Consider the following 15,328-nt stretch of genomic DNA (forward strand, 5'->3'; position numbering starts at 1 on the left):
CGGCTGCTAGGGAGCTCATTGCCAAACCAATTGCTCAATCACAGCCCCTGGTGTTTTCTGCATTCCCTTTTTATTCTCTAAGTTCCACCTGTTATATTGGCTTTCCTAGCCCCATTGCTTCTGCATCTTAGCTAGTCATGCTAAATGCTTGAAGGGGGAAAGGGAAATACAAGATAGACAAAACCAGTCCCAGACAGATGGACAGACACGGTGGTACCTCATCCATCTTTTCTGAGGTCGGGGTTCTGTCTCCAACCAGGTCCAAGACCACCTCAGCTGTCTGGCCCAGAAGCCCAGCAGGGTCCGGGGGGCCTGGCTCAGGTGGAGGCCGAGGCCCAAGGCCCAGGTCGAGCTCCTCATCCTCGTCGGAGTCTGGCAGGGGTGTTGGGCTGATGTCCTCCAGGCCGGTGCTGGAGGGGCGTGAGGAGGGGGGCGTGGGGCCTCGGAAGCCTGGCTGGGAGTTGGTGCCAAAGGGGGCCAGTGGGGAGAGCTGGGAGGAGGAGGAGGAGATGGGGCTGCCCTCCATCTGCAGCTCGGTGTCCGAGTCTGGCTCCCGCAGGAAGAGCAGCTTGGTGCGCTGCTCCTTCAGCAGCATCTCGATGCGCGAGTCCAGGCTGTCGTGGGGTTTCTCTGGCCCTGCAGGGGACGACTCCAGCGTGGGCGTCCCAGGGCTGTCACAGGGCTCAGGACTCCAGCCGAAGGTGGGCCGGCCGCCCAGCTCCATGCTGTTGGTGTCGGGGGGCGGCGGGCCGGGTGGCGTGCCTGGCTTCTCCTTGGCCAGAGGCTCAGCAGGTGGCAGGGGTGGGGGCGCTGGTGCCCTCCGGAACTCCCCACTGTCTCGGGCCCCAAAGGCGGCTGTGGCGGTGGGTTCTTCTGGGGGTGGAGGGAAGTGGGCCACTGGGGTCTGATACGGAGAGAAAGCAGACTTGAATCCAGGAGCAGGGGTTGCTTGGGCGGGTGGTGGAGTGTGGGCAAATGTGGCTGAATCCTGTGGTTGAGCCTTGAAGGGGGGGCCGCTGCTGCCCCCAGTGCCGCCGACTGCTCCGAACGGGAGGTCCGAGGAACCCCGGAAGGCGGCTGTGGCCCCGGCCACCACGGTGACCGCGGGAGAATTGTGTACATAATGATGTTCGTGGCGGCGGTTGTAGGCGTCCGTGAACTTGCTCTCGTGGCGCCGGGCCTTGAAGGTCACTGCGGGGTCCTGGCTGAAGAGGTATGAGGGTGTGGGCTGGCGGCTGGAGTAGCTAGAGTCCTGTGAGAAAGGGGTGCCCAGGCGCGGTGTGAGCGGGGTGCCCTGTCCATAGGAGTTGGGTGTGTCCAGGCGGCAGCTGGAGTAAGCTGTGTCCTGGGAGAAGGGTGTCCCACCGCTATTGGGGGTGACAGAGGAGGAGCCGGAGCCACAGCCTGCAGACAGGCCTCCATCCTTGAGGCGCTTCAGGGCATCTGACAGCTAAGGAGAGACAGAGATGTGAGACCACTGGGGGAAAATGTGCAATGGAACAGGGCTGTTTTCCCTTCTCACTCTGGCTGCTGGGAAGCTCAGAGCCAAACTGCTCTAGAACTGCAGCATAAGGAATGAAAGTGAGGGAGATTAAGGAGGAGTGTCAGGATGGTACTAACTTTTTCTCTAATCTTAGGGGTAGCCAAATATGTTCAGGGAACCTTGAGGGTTTTTCCTAATTCCAGAGGAGACAGAGAAAAGAGAAGACCGTAACATCTTGGTTTAGGCTGGGGTTTTCTTTTTGCCTCAGGCTGTCAGAAATCAAAGACCTTCCAGGCAGGATTATAACCAAGAACTACAATCTTGTGCACGAGAGGATGGCCAAGGGCTTTGTCCTCCTAGCCATTCAGTGTTTTAGGATTTAAAGTGATAAACAGAGGCCAGGCGTGGTGGCTCATGCCTGTAATCCCAGCACTTTGGGAGGCCAAGGCGGGTGGATCACTTCAGGTCAGGAGTTCAAGACCAGCCTAGCCAACATGGTGAAACCCCACCTCTACTAACCAAAAATACAAAAATTAGCCAGGTATGGTGGCGTGTGCCTGTAATCCCAGCTACTCAGGAGGCTGAGGCAAGAGAATCACTTGAGCCCAGGAGGCAGAGGTTGCAGTGAGCCGAGATCACGCCACTGCACTCCAGCCTGGGGACAGTGTGAGACTCTGTCTCAAAAAAATAAATAAAACAAAAATAAAGTGATGAACAGGCAGCTAGTCAGCCTGATGCCAGGGAGGAGCTGGCATGAGACTTGCCCCACGCGAGAGTTGTCCCTGTGTCCTGGAAGGCAGTGGTTTGGAAGGAGTCAGTCTTGCTCTGGAAGGCAGGGCATGAACTCTGGTTTCTGGGTTTAGGGGTAGTGGCATGCCCAGGACACCAGACACTAAGGACCCCGGAAACAGCAATGTGTGGCATCAACATGGAAAAGCGGGCCCGGGCGGGCGCTGAGTCTATGGGAATCGCAGCCTGTGCTGGGGAGGGGAGAAGCCACAGGAAACAGAACCAATCCCACGGAGCCCCACTGCAGGAGGGCCTGGGAAAATGGGGCTCTAGGCCCTGCTCCCAATTGTGGGGGGCGTGGCCAGGCTTCACACCCTCCTAGGCCTTGGTCTCCAAAGCTGGAGAGAGTCAGGTGGGGGTAGGCTGGGGGTCCCATCAGAGAGTTGGTGAGGCTTTCCAGAGGTGGGGGGCACGTCAAAGAGCTGGCGATGGGGCAGACTGATGGCCATAAACCCACCTGCAGGGTCTCATTCACAATTGGAGAGACAGCGTCCAGCTCGCCCACTGGGAGGGTCTGGGGGGTGTATCGGCCAGTGACCAACAGTTCATAGAACCGCATTCGGGTTTCCCCTGTAGATGGGCAGGAAAGGGGGGACTCAGTGAGGTTCCAGGATGGGGCAGCCCCCACAAGGATTCCAACCTGTGTGGTACCCTGGTGGGTCCCTTGTGCCCAAGAGCCCAGTCCTGGGGAGGCTGTGTGGCCCTGAGTTCCCACCCCTCTGCACCTCACTCAGGGTCCCCACCTCTTCGACAAAGCTGCTGAGCTGCACCATTTTTCTGATCCTGAGGTCCAGAAGCTAATGTCTCCTGGGGCTGAGACTCCCCCAAACCCAAACCCAGAGGTGCCACCCGTGACACCGAGCCCCTCCCACCCCTGCATTACCTGGGCCATGGCGCCCACAGAGCCAGGTCTTCCCCTTTCTGCTCAATACCCAGGGGCTTGCAGTAAGAGGAGGGGAAGCCCGTGACACAGACGCCAGAGTTTGTTAAATATCTGGGGCCAGGTGAGCAGCAGAGTTTGCAACACGCTCTAGTAGCACATTACTGTGAACTCCACAGGCCCTGACCAGGCTGAGGGCCCCAGGGTGGCCTGGGGACTACCTTGGGCCTGAACCCTCCACCCCTCAGCAGAAGGAGGCTTTTATAGACCAGGGCCCAGGGGTTATCGATATTTATAGAGCCTCAGAGACAGCTGCTTACATATGCAAAAAAGACGCGTTCCTGGAGCTACACTTTACTGGTCTCTTTCTTGAAATACAAACTTAGCTGGGAGTCTCTGAGGGCTTTTGTGTTTTTTTTCTTTTCTTTTTTTTTTTTTTTACAGAAATGAAATTTTGTTGAAACCTGGCTGCTCCTTAAAATGTGGGCACGTGATAGGGAAGGGGGTGCCACGTTCAATTCAATTATCAGGGAGAAATTGTGCTGCAGCCACCCAAGGTCCTCACTGCCCCCCTACCCAACCCCCAGAGACTGAGAAGCTAGGGAAAGGGGTGGGAGGGACTGTGGACTGGACAGAAAAAGAGGGCTGTGCCCTGAGAGGAGAAACAGAACCGGGCACAGGCTCGGCAAGTGTGCGTGGAATAATCGCCACCACCCCCGGCACCAGCTTAGAGCTCGGTCAATACATTTTAATCATTAAACGCAAAAAAAGAAAAGTTCTGATTTTCCTGCCTTGGGTTTGGTGTGTCCCAGTTGTCCCTGAACCCCATGCTCACAAAATTCCTGGAAGCTGCACTTTCGCCCTCCCAGGCAGGGTTTCCCAGGGGACCCCGGTGGGCTAGGGACCCAATGGCATCTCCCCACAGCTGGCGGGCCCTCAAAGCACTCAGCACCTTCTTTTATAGGTGGGAGCTTCCCTAAAGGGGCCTCAGGCACACTTTGGGGAATGCCCTCGAGTCCTGCAAGCCCCTTGGTCCTGCAGGGGCCTCCGAAGACCCACAGGGTGGGAGGTATGGCCTCTCCAGCCAGCTCCAGAGAGCACCCAGCTGATTCCAGAGCAGGGGAGGTGCTGCGGTCTCTTTAAGAGAGAGGAGGGAAGACATAGTGTCAACCCTTGAGCACCCAGAGCCGCCCGCCCGGCTCTTCCCGGCTCTGCTCTTCCCCGGCGGCTCTATCTCGAGAACCTTATCAATGAAACAACACTCCCGGCCCCAGATTGGCTGCCACTTCAGGGGGGAAGGGGCGGCAAGGGAGGTGAGGGGACACCCTAGATCCTTAGAGGACTCTCTTTTTAGTTTCCAGACCTTCTCTTGATGTATTTAAAGGCATCCTAGTGGCACTCCCTCGGTCCCCGACAAGTAAACAAACTCTGCCTCCTCCCCTAACACAGGCAACACTGGAGACTGTCTAAACCCAGGCCACCAGGGCTCAGAGAGGGGGCCCGCGGGGGTGTCAGCAGTGGGGAAGCCTCCGGGTGGTCCCTAGGGGTGCGGTGGCCAAGGACCGGCACATTTGGTAAATTACAGACTGTTTCCTAGCAACAGACAACACATTTAGCTCCACGCGACTCTACCCTCAGGAGGGGGCTAAGAAAATAAATAAGGTTGTGGGGGGGGGATCCCAAGGAAGAGTGGGGGGGTCCTCCCCACGCTGCAGGAGGGGCGGGGAGGGAAAGGGTCGGGCTGACAGGTCTCCCCACGCTCCTCCCCTGCCGGGCTCACCTTTGGTGTCCAGCTCCACGTGGATAATGTTGCCCATGACGGAAGTGCTGTGCAAGTGCTGAACGGCATCCTTGGCTCCCCGGACCGTGGCAAAGACCACCTTGGCGATGCCCAGGTGCTTCTTGGTCTTGGGGTTGTACAAAATCTCCACCTCCTCCACCTCCCCATACTTCTTGCACATGTCCCTCAGGAAGTTTTCACGGATGTTATCATTCAGCTTGGCAAATGTCACCTGCTTTGGAGGCACCGGGCCCACGTAGAACTCATCGATCTGGCAGGGGCCGAGGGGGAAGGGAGTTTGGAGAACGTTTAAACCTAAGGGAAAACACAACATTCCCCCCCGCCCCGCAACTCGCCCGCCCGTTGAAAACAATAAAGGGTAAAAAAAACTGGAAAAAAAAAAATTTTTTTTGGAAAAAAAATGCACGCGGGCGGGCCCGAGAAGCGGAGGATTAAATCGTTTGGAACGTGGAAGTCCTCTGGGTTCGGAAGGAAAGGGGAAAAAGAAACAGTTTCTCTTTCCCCACCCCCCTTTCTGGCCTCCTCTTCCTGCTGCCGGGTCAGGGGCGACCCCTCAGGCTTAAAAAGTTGTCCTTTAGTAGGCTGGCGAGAGGGGAGAGTCTCGGAGCCAAGCCCCTGGGCGCACTGGAGCCCCCCGCGGGGCGTGCAGGACACTGTATCTGCGCAGTGATTACAGTTTCACCCAGTGTTATTTTGTTTACAGTAGATGAGAGGGGACACCCTCTCGCCAGCGCTCTACCCCTCCCCGCCAAAACTTCCCTGGCCCCGGACGGCGGGAACTGGGAATCCGGCTGGGCTCGGTCAGGACTGGCGTTATTTTCGAACTCGGGGAGGTGGGGGAGGGACGGCGGGGCAGTGGGGAGGGGTCCTACCTTGAATTTGGGCACCGACAGCTCCAGCTCCTTGTTTTTGGTCCAGATCCCGACGACCCGGGGATCTTCGACAATTTCCACCGGGCGGTTGCTGGACATCTGTGGGGAGAAATTGGGGGGCCGGGATGAGAGGGCTGGTCCCCCTCCCCATGGGCAGAACTCTTTCTCCAGGCACTTGTCAAACTCCAGGGCTGGGGCCCCGTCTGACAGTTGGCCGGGGGGTCGGGCGCGGGGTTCCCTGGCCGCTAGGCGCGTCTCCCCGGACACGACGGGGGGCACGGCTGGGGGGGGCGCGCCGGCTACTCACCGCCAGGCTGAAATGCTGCCCATCGTAGCGGTACAGTTTATGATGCCCCTTTTTCAGAGCCGGGTCAATCATCAACTTGTAACTTCTCCAATGGTGGTTCCTCCTCTCGCCCGAAGGGCCGGGCTGCGGCGGGGGCTGCTGGTGGTGGTGGTGGGGGGGGTGACTGTTCTCCATGCCGTTAACCCAACCTGAAAACCAGCAAGTTGTTGTCGTCTCCGCCGCGGCGGCGGCGGCCGCTTCTACACACACGCGAAAGAATCCAATCGGCAGGCCCCCACCCCCTCCCACCTTGCCAGCGCGCCCCGAAAGGAGCTGTCTCGCTGGCTCCCCCCAAAACAAGAATGGAGCGAGAGAATAACCCTTCCGGGAGAATTACGCGCCCGCCCGCTCGGCCACCGTCTCGGGGCGGCAGCGAGGGGCTCCCGGGGGTACCCGGGGGCCGAGGAGGGGTCCGGCCCATGTGCCCGCCCCCGCCCGGGTGGGTCGCCGTCGTCGGCCGCTCTGGGGGGGTCGGGAGGCCTGGGGCCGCCTCCCGCCCGTCGGCCCCGCCCGGCCGGGGGCGGGCCGCGGGTGCCGGCCGGGCCTTCCCCCCGACCGTTACCCCGCCGGGCCTCCTGGCCCCAGAAATTGTGTCCCCCGGGGACGAGGCCGGGCGGCCGGACCGGGGCCGGGGGGGCCGCCCGGAGCTGCTGCCGCTGCCGCCGCCGCTGCTGCTGCTGCTGCCCGGGAGGCGGCTGGCGGCGGAGGCTCGGCTCCCAGTAGCCGCACATCCCACAATACACCGCTAAGGAGCCCGACCCGAGCGCTCACCCTCCTCCTCTTCCTCCTCCTCCTCCTCTTCCTCCTCCCCTCTCCTTCCTCGCCGCTTCCCCAGGCACTCTCCCGGCGGCGGCAGCTGCGCCGCCAAAGCCCCGGGCCCCAGCGGCCCCCCACCCCTCACTCGCGCGCTCCCACACTGCCTCCCCCTCCCCGGGGGAAGGCCTTTTAATTTATTTATTCTTCTGGGACTGGGGTGGGGGTCTTGGCTGGCGGGGGAGGGGGTCTCCCCGGGCTCTACCTCCCGCGGCCGGGACTACCCTCCGAGCCGCGACCGCCGCGGCGTGCGTCCCCCGGGCCTGCAAAACTGTTTCCAAACTGCCCGGGCCGGAGGCGGGCGCGCGGGGACCCGGGGAGAGGGCTGGGGTCTGGGGGGCCGAGGGTGTGTGTGGACGCTGGGAGGCCGGCGTCGACTCAGAGGAGTTGCAATCGAGGTATCTGCGCTCCGGTTTCCTCCTCCGGCCCGCGACCCCCTCCCCGGAGTGGAGCTGGGGAAGGGAGACCAGGGTTCACCACGTTAGCATTCGCATTCCTGGGAGGATGCAGCCCTCGCCTGGACCTGGGCGATAGAAGCCTTCTTCTGTTTTTATTTTTGGAGGGGAGCGCCCTGTAATTGTCCTGAACACATGCTTCCCCCCCTTCCTCCTGCCAGCCGCGGAGGAGAGAGTCCCCCTTTTTTGCATTTATCTTTTCCTTCCCCTTTCTTTATTAAAGGTCCGGGAGTGGCGGCGGCCAATCAGCGCGCGGCTTCCATTTTGTGAGTTCAACTCCGAGGCTCCCGGGCTTCGCGAGGACGCGTTTGCAGCCCCCTCTGCCGCTCCTCTCTGGCGGCCGAGGCGCAGGATCCGCCTCGCCGGGGCTCGGAGCTGGTGTAGCTCATATTGGGGCTCTTTTCGGGGTTTGTAATTTGGCCGTGGGTAGGTAATTGGCTGGAGCAGGGCGGCAGGGCGCGGCAGCCAATCAGCGCGCGGCTTCTATAGGGCTTGAGTTATTAGACGCTGATCTCAAAACATCCTTCATCAGACACGAAGGAGAGGCCAACAGATGAGGGAAGCCATTTTTCTGCAATGGAATTAAATGGCCAAGTGGGTTTTTCCTTTGTTGCAAATGGGGAATGTTTTTCCTTTGACTCTACCATCCAGTTCAGGACGTCTCAGTGTGTTTAACATTTGTCAACAGGCCCAAGGACTCACAGTTGGAAGACTGGAGAAGACTTTTTAAAAAGATCTGGATTTTTCCTTATGACTTGGAATCCATCTTTGTCTTGTATAACTAGGTCATAGCACACCATTCATGTCAGCAGTTAACAGTTTTGAATTCCAAAAAAACCTAAGTAAATGACATATTTTTTTCCTCTTTTTGTTCTATGGGTGGGTGGGGGGAGCTTGGAGCTGTCTTAATCTGTATTCTCTTGACTGAACAATAAATTTTTCAATATATCTAGTTTCCTCTATTAAACACTTAAACCTGGCCATCTTATTAACTCCTTTCTTTTTAACAAGGTAATGTTTTAAATGTATATAGCTTTAGGACTAGCGAAATGGCAGCAACAAAAATTTGTGAGCAGTTGTTACTCTTTTAGTTTTTAAAAAACCTTTTACATTGTAAGTACCCAATCCATTCTGTCCTGACGCAGTACAGTTTTTATGTTAATGTTGCCGAGATGTCCTTAATTTTCCGAACCTTCATCTGCATGTATGTCTTTGTCTCTCTTGTCTAATAGAAGCCAGTTAGGATTCTTGAGACGATCTTGCTTTATAAAGCTAAGGTTCTAGCTTTATGCTTTTGAAAATGTTTACAGCACTAAATGCTAGTCAGCTTTCTTCCCCGTAGCTTGTACACTTTCTTTGAAAATCGATCTATTTGAAGAAAAACAGCCCTGTTTTTCTCGTCTTTGCTGTTGGGGGTTGGGGGGAGCTGGTGGGTGAGGGAAAGGAAGACCTTTTCTTTGTGTAGAGAGACTAAAGCCGTCACAGGAAACTAGATTAAAACTGGAAAACAAGTCCTAGCTGGTTCCAGCAAACACCAACGTTAAGTGGGGGGTATTTTCTATGGTGGTTGGGCGGCTGGTGCGTCTTTTGCCTTTTGTTTGATTTGACTGTATTTTCGCCTTTTGTCTCTTAATGACGATCACACCATTGCTATATCCAGAGCAGTAAACAGTCCTCAGCGAAGCCGCCTTTTTGCCTACCCAACCCTGGAAAGTTTGCAGAAGTGGAAGGAGCAGAACGTGAGGGTGTAACTTACAAAAAGGTAACAAGAACAAAGACACCACCATAACCCCCAAATTTCCCAACTAAATCAAAAAAAATATATGTTTTTACAATAACGCCTCCAAAACCACCGCCCAGCTTGATCTTCTAGACTCCATGGCACCGGGCTGAGCGGGTAAGTAAGAAAGATAAAAAGTGCCTTTTGCCCCTTCGAGGAAACCCTTTTGCAGGCCAAGCAAGGGCTGCAAGTGTTTGGGAGCTGAGGGGAGAAGGATTCTGGAGCATTGTATTTGGCAGCCGGAGCGGACAGTGGGCGGGGGATTGGGACACGAAGGGCTCTTCGGACCCCTGTGCCTCTTCCGCCCCAAGGGCGAGAAGACGGGCTCCGCAGCGACCCTCGGGGGTCCATGGAGCCGCCTGCCTTCGCCCCCCTCGCTCTTCCCAGGTCTGAACCTGGATGGGGAGAAGAAATTGAAGTGCTTTGGAGACGGGGGGCTTAAAAGACTGGGAAGCCTCATCGCCCAGCCTTGGGCCCACTTTCCTTTCGATCGTGAGGACTCCGCACCCCGAAGCCGGCTTGTCGGGGCTGCGGGGCGCGCCTGCGCTGGCAACGCGAAGGAGGACAAAAGGCCGGCGTCCATGTTGGCACCATGACGCAGCATCTCCGCCCGTAGTTCGGCGCTTCTGTCCTCCCGGCCGCGCTCGCTCCTCCTCCCAAACGCCAGTTTTCTTTACAGGCTTCCAGCCCGTCGCGGCTCGGCTGGGCTGGGCTAGCAGGCGGGCCCAGCCGGGCAGGGTTGCGGTGCTAATGGCGGCGGCTCTCTTTCCTTCCTTCCTCCTTACCTCCGTGCCCCCGGTCGTGGGGAGCCCGGAGCAGGAGGCGGGCCCGCGGCCAGGTCGGGCCCCGAGAGCCTGCGGGGCGCAGCGCTGGCGACCGGGTCTCGGGAGCCGTTTCGGGGGCCGTGGGCCTCGGGGGCGTCGCGCGCCGCGCCTCCCGCGCTCGCCTCAGCCGGGCGCGGCGGCCTGATGGGCGCCATTTCGCGCGCTGCCCGTGGCTGGGGCGGTGGCGGCTGCCGCGCGCCAGGCGGGAGGAGCGGCCGGGGGAGGGGGCTGGGCGACCCGGAGGCCCACGCGGGCACCAGGAGGCCTCGCCCCGGACCGCTTCCCCCTTTCCTCTTTGTCCTGCGCGGGCGCCCGCAGCCGAGGGCCACGGGGTCGGTGGGGCTTCGAGGCCGCCCCGGGTCCCACCGGCTCCTCTGGAAGCCGCGGCCCGGCCTGGCCCTGACCCCAGGCCGCCCCCCGCTGCCCACCCGGCTCTGGGCGCCGGGGTCCGACCTCCCAGTCGCTCTTTGAGAGCTGAGCCAGCGCGGGGCGGGGGGGCGCCACCTTCGTCCTCACTCAGGGCGGGAGGCCTTCGGGGTGGCCGCAGACGCCCCGTTGGGCAGCCCTCCAGCCCAGCTCTCCAGGCAGGAGGTGGGGGAAGCCTGGGAAAGCGGAGGGGGGCCCCCGGGATCCCCCGAGGCGCGGGGCTCCCGGCGAAGCCTCACATCTCTGGCCCTTCCTGGGGAGGGTGCGGGCGGGGCGGGCCTTTGGAAATGTAGATGAGCCGCCGCCCGGGCCAGGGCTGAACCTTCTGACTCAGCCACCCCCGGCCGCCCGGGCCGCTGGGGGAGGGGCGGCGTCTGGGGTGCTCCCTTTCAGCCCCGGAGCCCCTGTCCGCTGTGCATTCGGCCGGTCACATCTCTCTTCCCCCAACGCCCTGATCCGCCCTCCACCTTCCTCCCCTCCAGGTTCTGGGCCGGAGAAGGGGCGACGTTCGGGCACCCCCTGAATGGACAATCTTTCCTTCTGTCGACGGCAGGGGCAGGCCTAGTTTGACTCTGACAGTCCTGCCACTGAGGTAGGTGTGAGTCCTTGCCCAGACCGTGAGGGAGATTTGGGGGGCTCTGGCCTGCAGCCTAGGGAGGGCCGAACCCCAAAGCCGCCGGGCTGGTTCTGCGGCCCCGCCCACTCCCCCCGCCTCCCGCCAGCTGCGAGCGCGTCGGGCCGCCTGCTGGGCCGCCCGGGCCATCCATCCCCGCCTGTCAGCTTCTGTTGTCAGGCATTTGGGGCGTGCAATTCTCTGCCGAATTTAGCAGCGTACGAGAGGATCCACTTGCAAGTATTTCCCAGTTGTGTGTTCCTCGGCGGGGGGAGGGCCCTGGGTGCCGCCTACTTCTGAAAGACACAGGTCACTGCCAGAAAGCCCAACTGTGCTGTGGCCTCCCCTCCAGCCGCCCCCGTGGGGCATGTGGGGTGACAGTGTGAGCCGTCCTCTGATGTCTGGCTGCTAGGGAGGCAAAGAACAGAGACCCGAGGTTCCGGCCAGCTTTCTCGATGAAAGGGCCTTCCTTGACGCTTCTCCACCTTCCTGGGATTGTTTTCTTCTCCAGTCCCCAAATGGGCAGGCCTGTATATAAGCCTTGTTTCTAGAACCAGACAAAGCTGGATTTGAAACCTGGCGAGCCATTGAACAGCTATGGCCTTGCATAAGCGTCATAGCCTCCAAGCCTGTTTCTCCATCTCTGAAAACAGGGCTAGATCAGTGGTTCTTAGTCTGGAACCGGCATCAGAATCACCCGAAAGGGGGCTCACTGAGAATGGACCACAGGGCCTGGTGCCCAAGTGTCTGATTCAGTGGGTTGGTCCTTAGGACTGGCATTTCTAACAAGTTCCCAGGTGAGGTGAGGCTGCTGCTGTGGTCTGGGAACACATTTTGAGACCCCAGCCCCCAGCCTGGTAACACCTGGGGTTTTGACGCAGAAGTGCCAAGTTCCACGCTTGGCACATAGTAACTGATTTCATTCTAACGCTAGCTGACTTCATGTATTGAATAGTTTCCCATCTCAGTGTCTAAGAAGCTCCACAGCTGGAGATGGCGGCCCTTGGTCTCGGACCCCCCCCCTTGTGATCTCTGCTTTGTGATTGCTTTGATGAACCATTTGGGTCCAGGTGCTCCTGATCACACCACCTCCCCTATTTGGGACTTGGGCTCCACTCCCGCTGTGAGGGCTACACCGAGCTCTGGGGGCCTGTGGGGATTAACACGGAGATCTTGCTAAAGGTATCTTGGTGCTAAGTTAAGGGAGAGAGTTCTCCGTGGGCTAGGATCTCGACAGTGCTGGTGACCTTGGGTGAGTGTCTCCCTGTAAAGTGATAAGGATGCCTGCTGGAAAGGGTGGTGGGAGGATTAAGTGCATTAAGGAGGCCCTCCTCCCAAGCTTTTAGTTGGCCTCTGTTGTGATCTTGGTTATTGCTGGGAGTGGCTGCAGGGGCTGGGGGCTGGGCTGCCTCAGAGCTCCCCCCACCACCAGCCCACCTGCTGAAGCACGTGTCCCTGCCTCAGGGCAAAGTGGAATCTGGTGCTCCCTGGGAAGGCGGCCAGCGCGGTTCTCCTCTGGAGTGGTTGAGTGCAGCTGGAGGTAGAGGCCTTTCCCTATCCACAGGGGCTGTTCCATGATGGGGTCAAGATTTGGGTCACCCACCCGTTGTCCGGGGAGAAGTGACTCGCCCAAGGTCACAAGGCCACCACCAATAGAGCCAGGATGAGGTTCCAGGTGGCTTGACTTGGCAGCCAGCACCTTTGCCTATGGCACCCCCTCACCCCAGCTGTCTGGGTTATTTTGGGCTTCCTCCCATGCCAGCTGTCTGCTGGCATCCCTGCCCAGGACTGTCTGGTTGGAAGTAACCGGCGTGGTGCTGTTGGCTCCTTCTGTGAGGGCCAGGGCTGGGTCTTCAATCCCCTATGAGCTGTGCTGGGTCCAGCTCCTTTGCGGGGAGGGAAGAGTGTTCCTGCCCAGACTCCCTGCCGCCCAAGTACAGCAAGAGGGCGAAAGCACCTGATAAAAATTGAGGTTCACATTGTTAATATCCCAAAAGCCTCTTCTATACACCCTGAAACCTGTTTTTAAATTTGGCTCTGCCATCGAACCCCCTTGCTCTCACGTGACCCTTTGCCACCCAAGGGTGTGGTGCCTCCCTTTTGAGTCCTCGTTGCTCTCCAGGTGGGGTCTTTACTCCCCACCTGCTTTGGATAATTAAGTAATTGATGTACGTCTCCCTCCCAGCTGCACCCTGGAGGGCTCCAGCAGTTTCTCCCCTCCCTGGATCCTATCAGGGAGCTGTTGGGTGCTCAGCTGTGGTCTGGATGTGGTTCTCAGTGCAGTGTCGGGACCCCCTGGCCGGACTGTACCCCTCTCTCTCTGCTTTGGTTCCTCTTCTTTCTTTGTCCCCCTATCATCACCTCTTGGGGCAGGGAGGGTGGGGCAGTTTGTCCTCCTGCTGATGTTCCTGCTGGTCCCTCGAGGGCGCCCCGCCCACCGGTCACCCAGCGAGCGCGGGGCGGGGCCGCTGCTGGCGCCAGGCTCCGGGGCTTGCAGAGAGAGGGCCACGCCAGCGGAAGGGCCGGCCAGGAGGTGGCAGGACTTGCCTTACTACTGAGTTGCCGGCGTCACCGCCTCTTCCGGCTCCTCCGCCCGGAGCCCTAGCGTGGAACATGACCTTTCGGACCCTCTGGGTGGAGACACAGCCTCTGCCTGGGCTGTGCAGTGAGGCAGCCCCACCATGTCAGGTCGTCTGGCCCAGTGCGTCTCTAGCTGGCATGTGACTTCCAGCAAGCTCCTGCCCCTGAGCGCTGGGAGGAGCAGGTCCGGCAATAATTTTTTTTTTTTTTTTTAAGACAGAGTTTCGCTCTTGTTGCCCAGGCAATGGTGCGATCTGGGCTCACCGCAACCTCAGCCTCCGAGTAGCTGGGATTACAGGCATACGCCACCACGCCTGGATAATTTTGTATTTTTAGTAGAGACAGGGTTTTGCCATGTTGGGCAGGCTGGTCTCGAACTGACCTCAGGTGATCCGCCTACCTCGGCCTCCCAAAGTGCTAGGATTACAGGCGTGAGCCACTGCGCCTGGCCGGACAATAATGTTTTGAGCTGTTGCTGAGTCTGGCTTTTGTGAGGGGAACTTTTAGCACTCAAGGAATGGCCTTGTCTCTGGCCCGTCCCGGAGTGCTCATGGGCAGCCAAGGCCTGGGGACTGCTCAGGCAGGGTAGATGTATTTGCCAGGCCAGCTCCCGTCCCTGGGACCTCAGGGAGTAGCTTCATCCCTGAAGGCTCAGTGTTTTCTGCCTCATGTGGGTGGCCCCTCTGCAGGGTTCTCAGTCATCCAGGGAAGTGGGTGCCACAGCGTTGCCTCCAGCCTCACTGGGGCTGGCTGGACTTTGCTCTGACAACACAGCAGTGGCTGGGCCCCTGCAGCTCTCCAGGGCTCAGTTTCCCTGTTGGCTGCACGATGGCCTAGGCCCCCATGTGGACAATGATGAGCTGACCCCAGAAATACCACCCGGCCGCTCCCCTAGGCTTCAGTGGCCTAACAGCTCTTGTGTCAAGAACCAGCTTAAAGAATCTTTCTTGCTTTCTCAAACTTTCCAGGAATTCCTGGTGACTGGAAGGGGAGTGACTCGGGTCCTCAATCTTTAGCTGCCTCCTGGGTGGGCATGCCCAGTTCCTCAGTAGGCCCAGCGTGGCCCAGCCTCCGAGGAAGCTCTGAGCAGCTGGCTTGGCTCTGAGGTATTTTTAGCTACAGATCCAGCTCCCCACCATCACCACAACAGTCGAGTCCAAATCAAACGCACTCCAGGCAGGTGGGGCTGGGGTTCTGCCAGCCTCCTGGCCAGCAGGGGTGGGTGGGCAGACTGGGGCCAGTATCAGCTGTTCTGCCTGGACCCAGGCCGGGCTGGGAAGGCACACTTGTGCTCATTTCCCGCCTCCACTTCTGTGCAAGCTTGTGCTGTCATAAGCAGAGATCACAGCCCCATTTCTTGGATGAAGAAAGTGGACACTGAGGTCTGAGGCTTTTGAGGACAGTCAGGAGCGCTCCTATGGGCTCCAGTGATGCACTCACCAGCGTCTGGTCCTCTTCTTCCACCTCTTAGAGTGCCTTGGCTCCCTTCTGTGGTCCTGGGGAACCTCGGCCCCAGCCCTGCCTCCCCAGCCACCCTGAGGGAGCTCAGGGCCTGGCTGGTGGCTGGGCTCCTCTCCTGTCCCCCACTCCTGTGGAGCCTGGCAGGCAACTCCGTGATCTGACCCCGGTTACCTTGATAGCCCTGCCTGGCCTTTCCTTATGGCCC

At 59.2% G+C, this 15,328-nt stretch overlaps 1 protein-coding gene across 3 annotated transcripts in view; it reads right to left on the reverse strand.

Moving 5' to 3' along the window:
* Positions 1-9,978, reverse strand: part of SETD1B (SET domain containing 1B, histone lysine methyltransferase) — a 31,873-nt gene extending 21,895 nt beyond the window's left edge. The window contains exons 1-6 of one of the 3 annotated variants that reach the window (XM_058424732.1): positions 7,190-9,978; positions 6,133-6,320; positions 5,826-5,924; positions 4,933-5,203; positions 2,730-2,842; positions 218-1,450 (exon numbers count right to left, since the gene is read on the reverse strand). In XM_058424732.1, coding sequence (XP_058280715.1) covers positions 218-1,450; positions 2,730-2,842; positions 4,933-5,203; positions 5,826-5,924; positions 6,133-6,306 — 1,890 coding nt within the window. In that variant the 5' untranslated portion in view covers positions 6,307-6,320; positions 7,190-9,978. Of the gene's footprint in view, positions 1-217; positions 1,451-2,729; positions 2,843-4,932; positions 5,204-5,825; positions 5,925-6,132; positions 6,416-7,189 lie in introns of those variants that run through there. The other 2 variants (XM_058424733.1, XM_032168463.2) reach the window with 2 other exon arrangements.
* Between the last annotated feature and the right edge of the window lie 5,350 nt (positions 9,979-15,328).

The sequence above is a fragment of the Hylobates moloch genome, unplaced genomic scaffold (genome assembly GCF_009828535.3).
Source record: "Hylobates moloch isolate HMO894 unplaced genomic scaffold, HMol_V3 SCAFFOLD_12, whole genome shotgun sequence".
In the NCBI taxonomy this organism is placed as follows: domain Eukaryota; kingdom Metazoa; phylum Chordata; class Mammalia; order Primates; family Hylobatidae; genus Hylobates; species Hylobates moloch.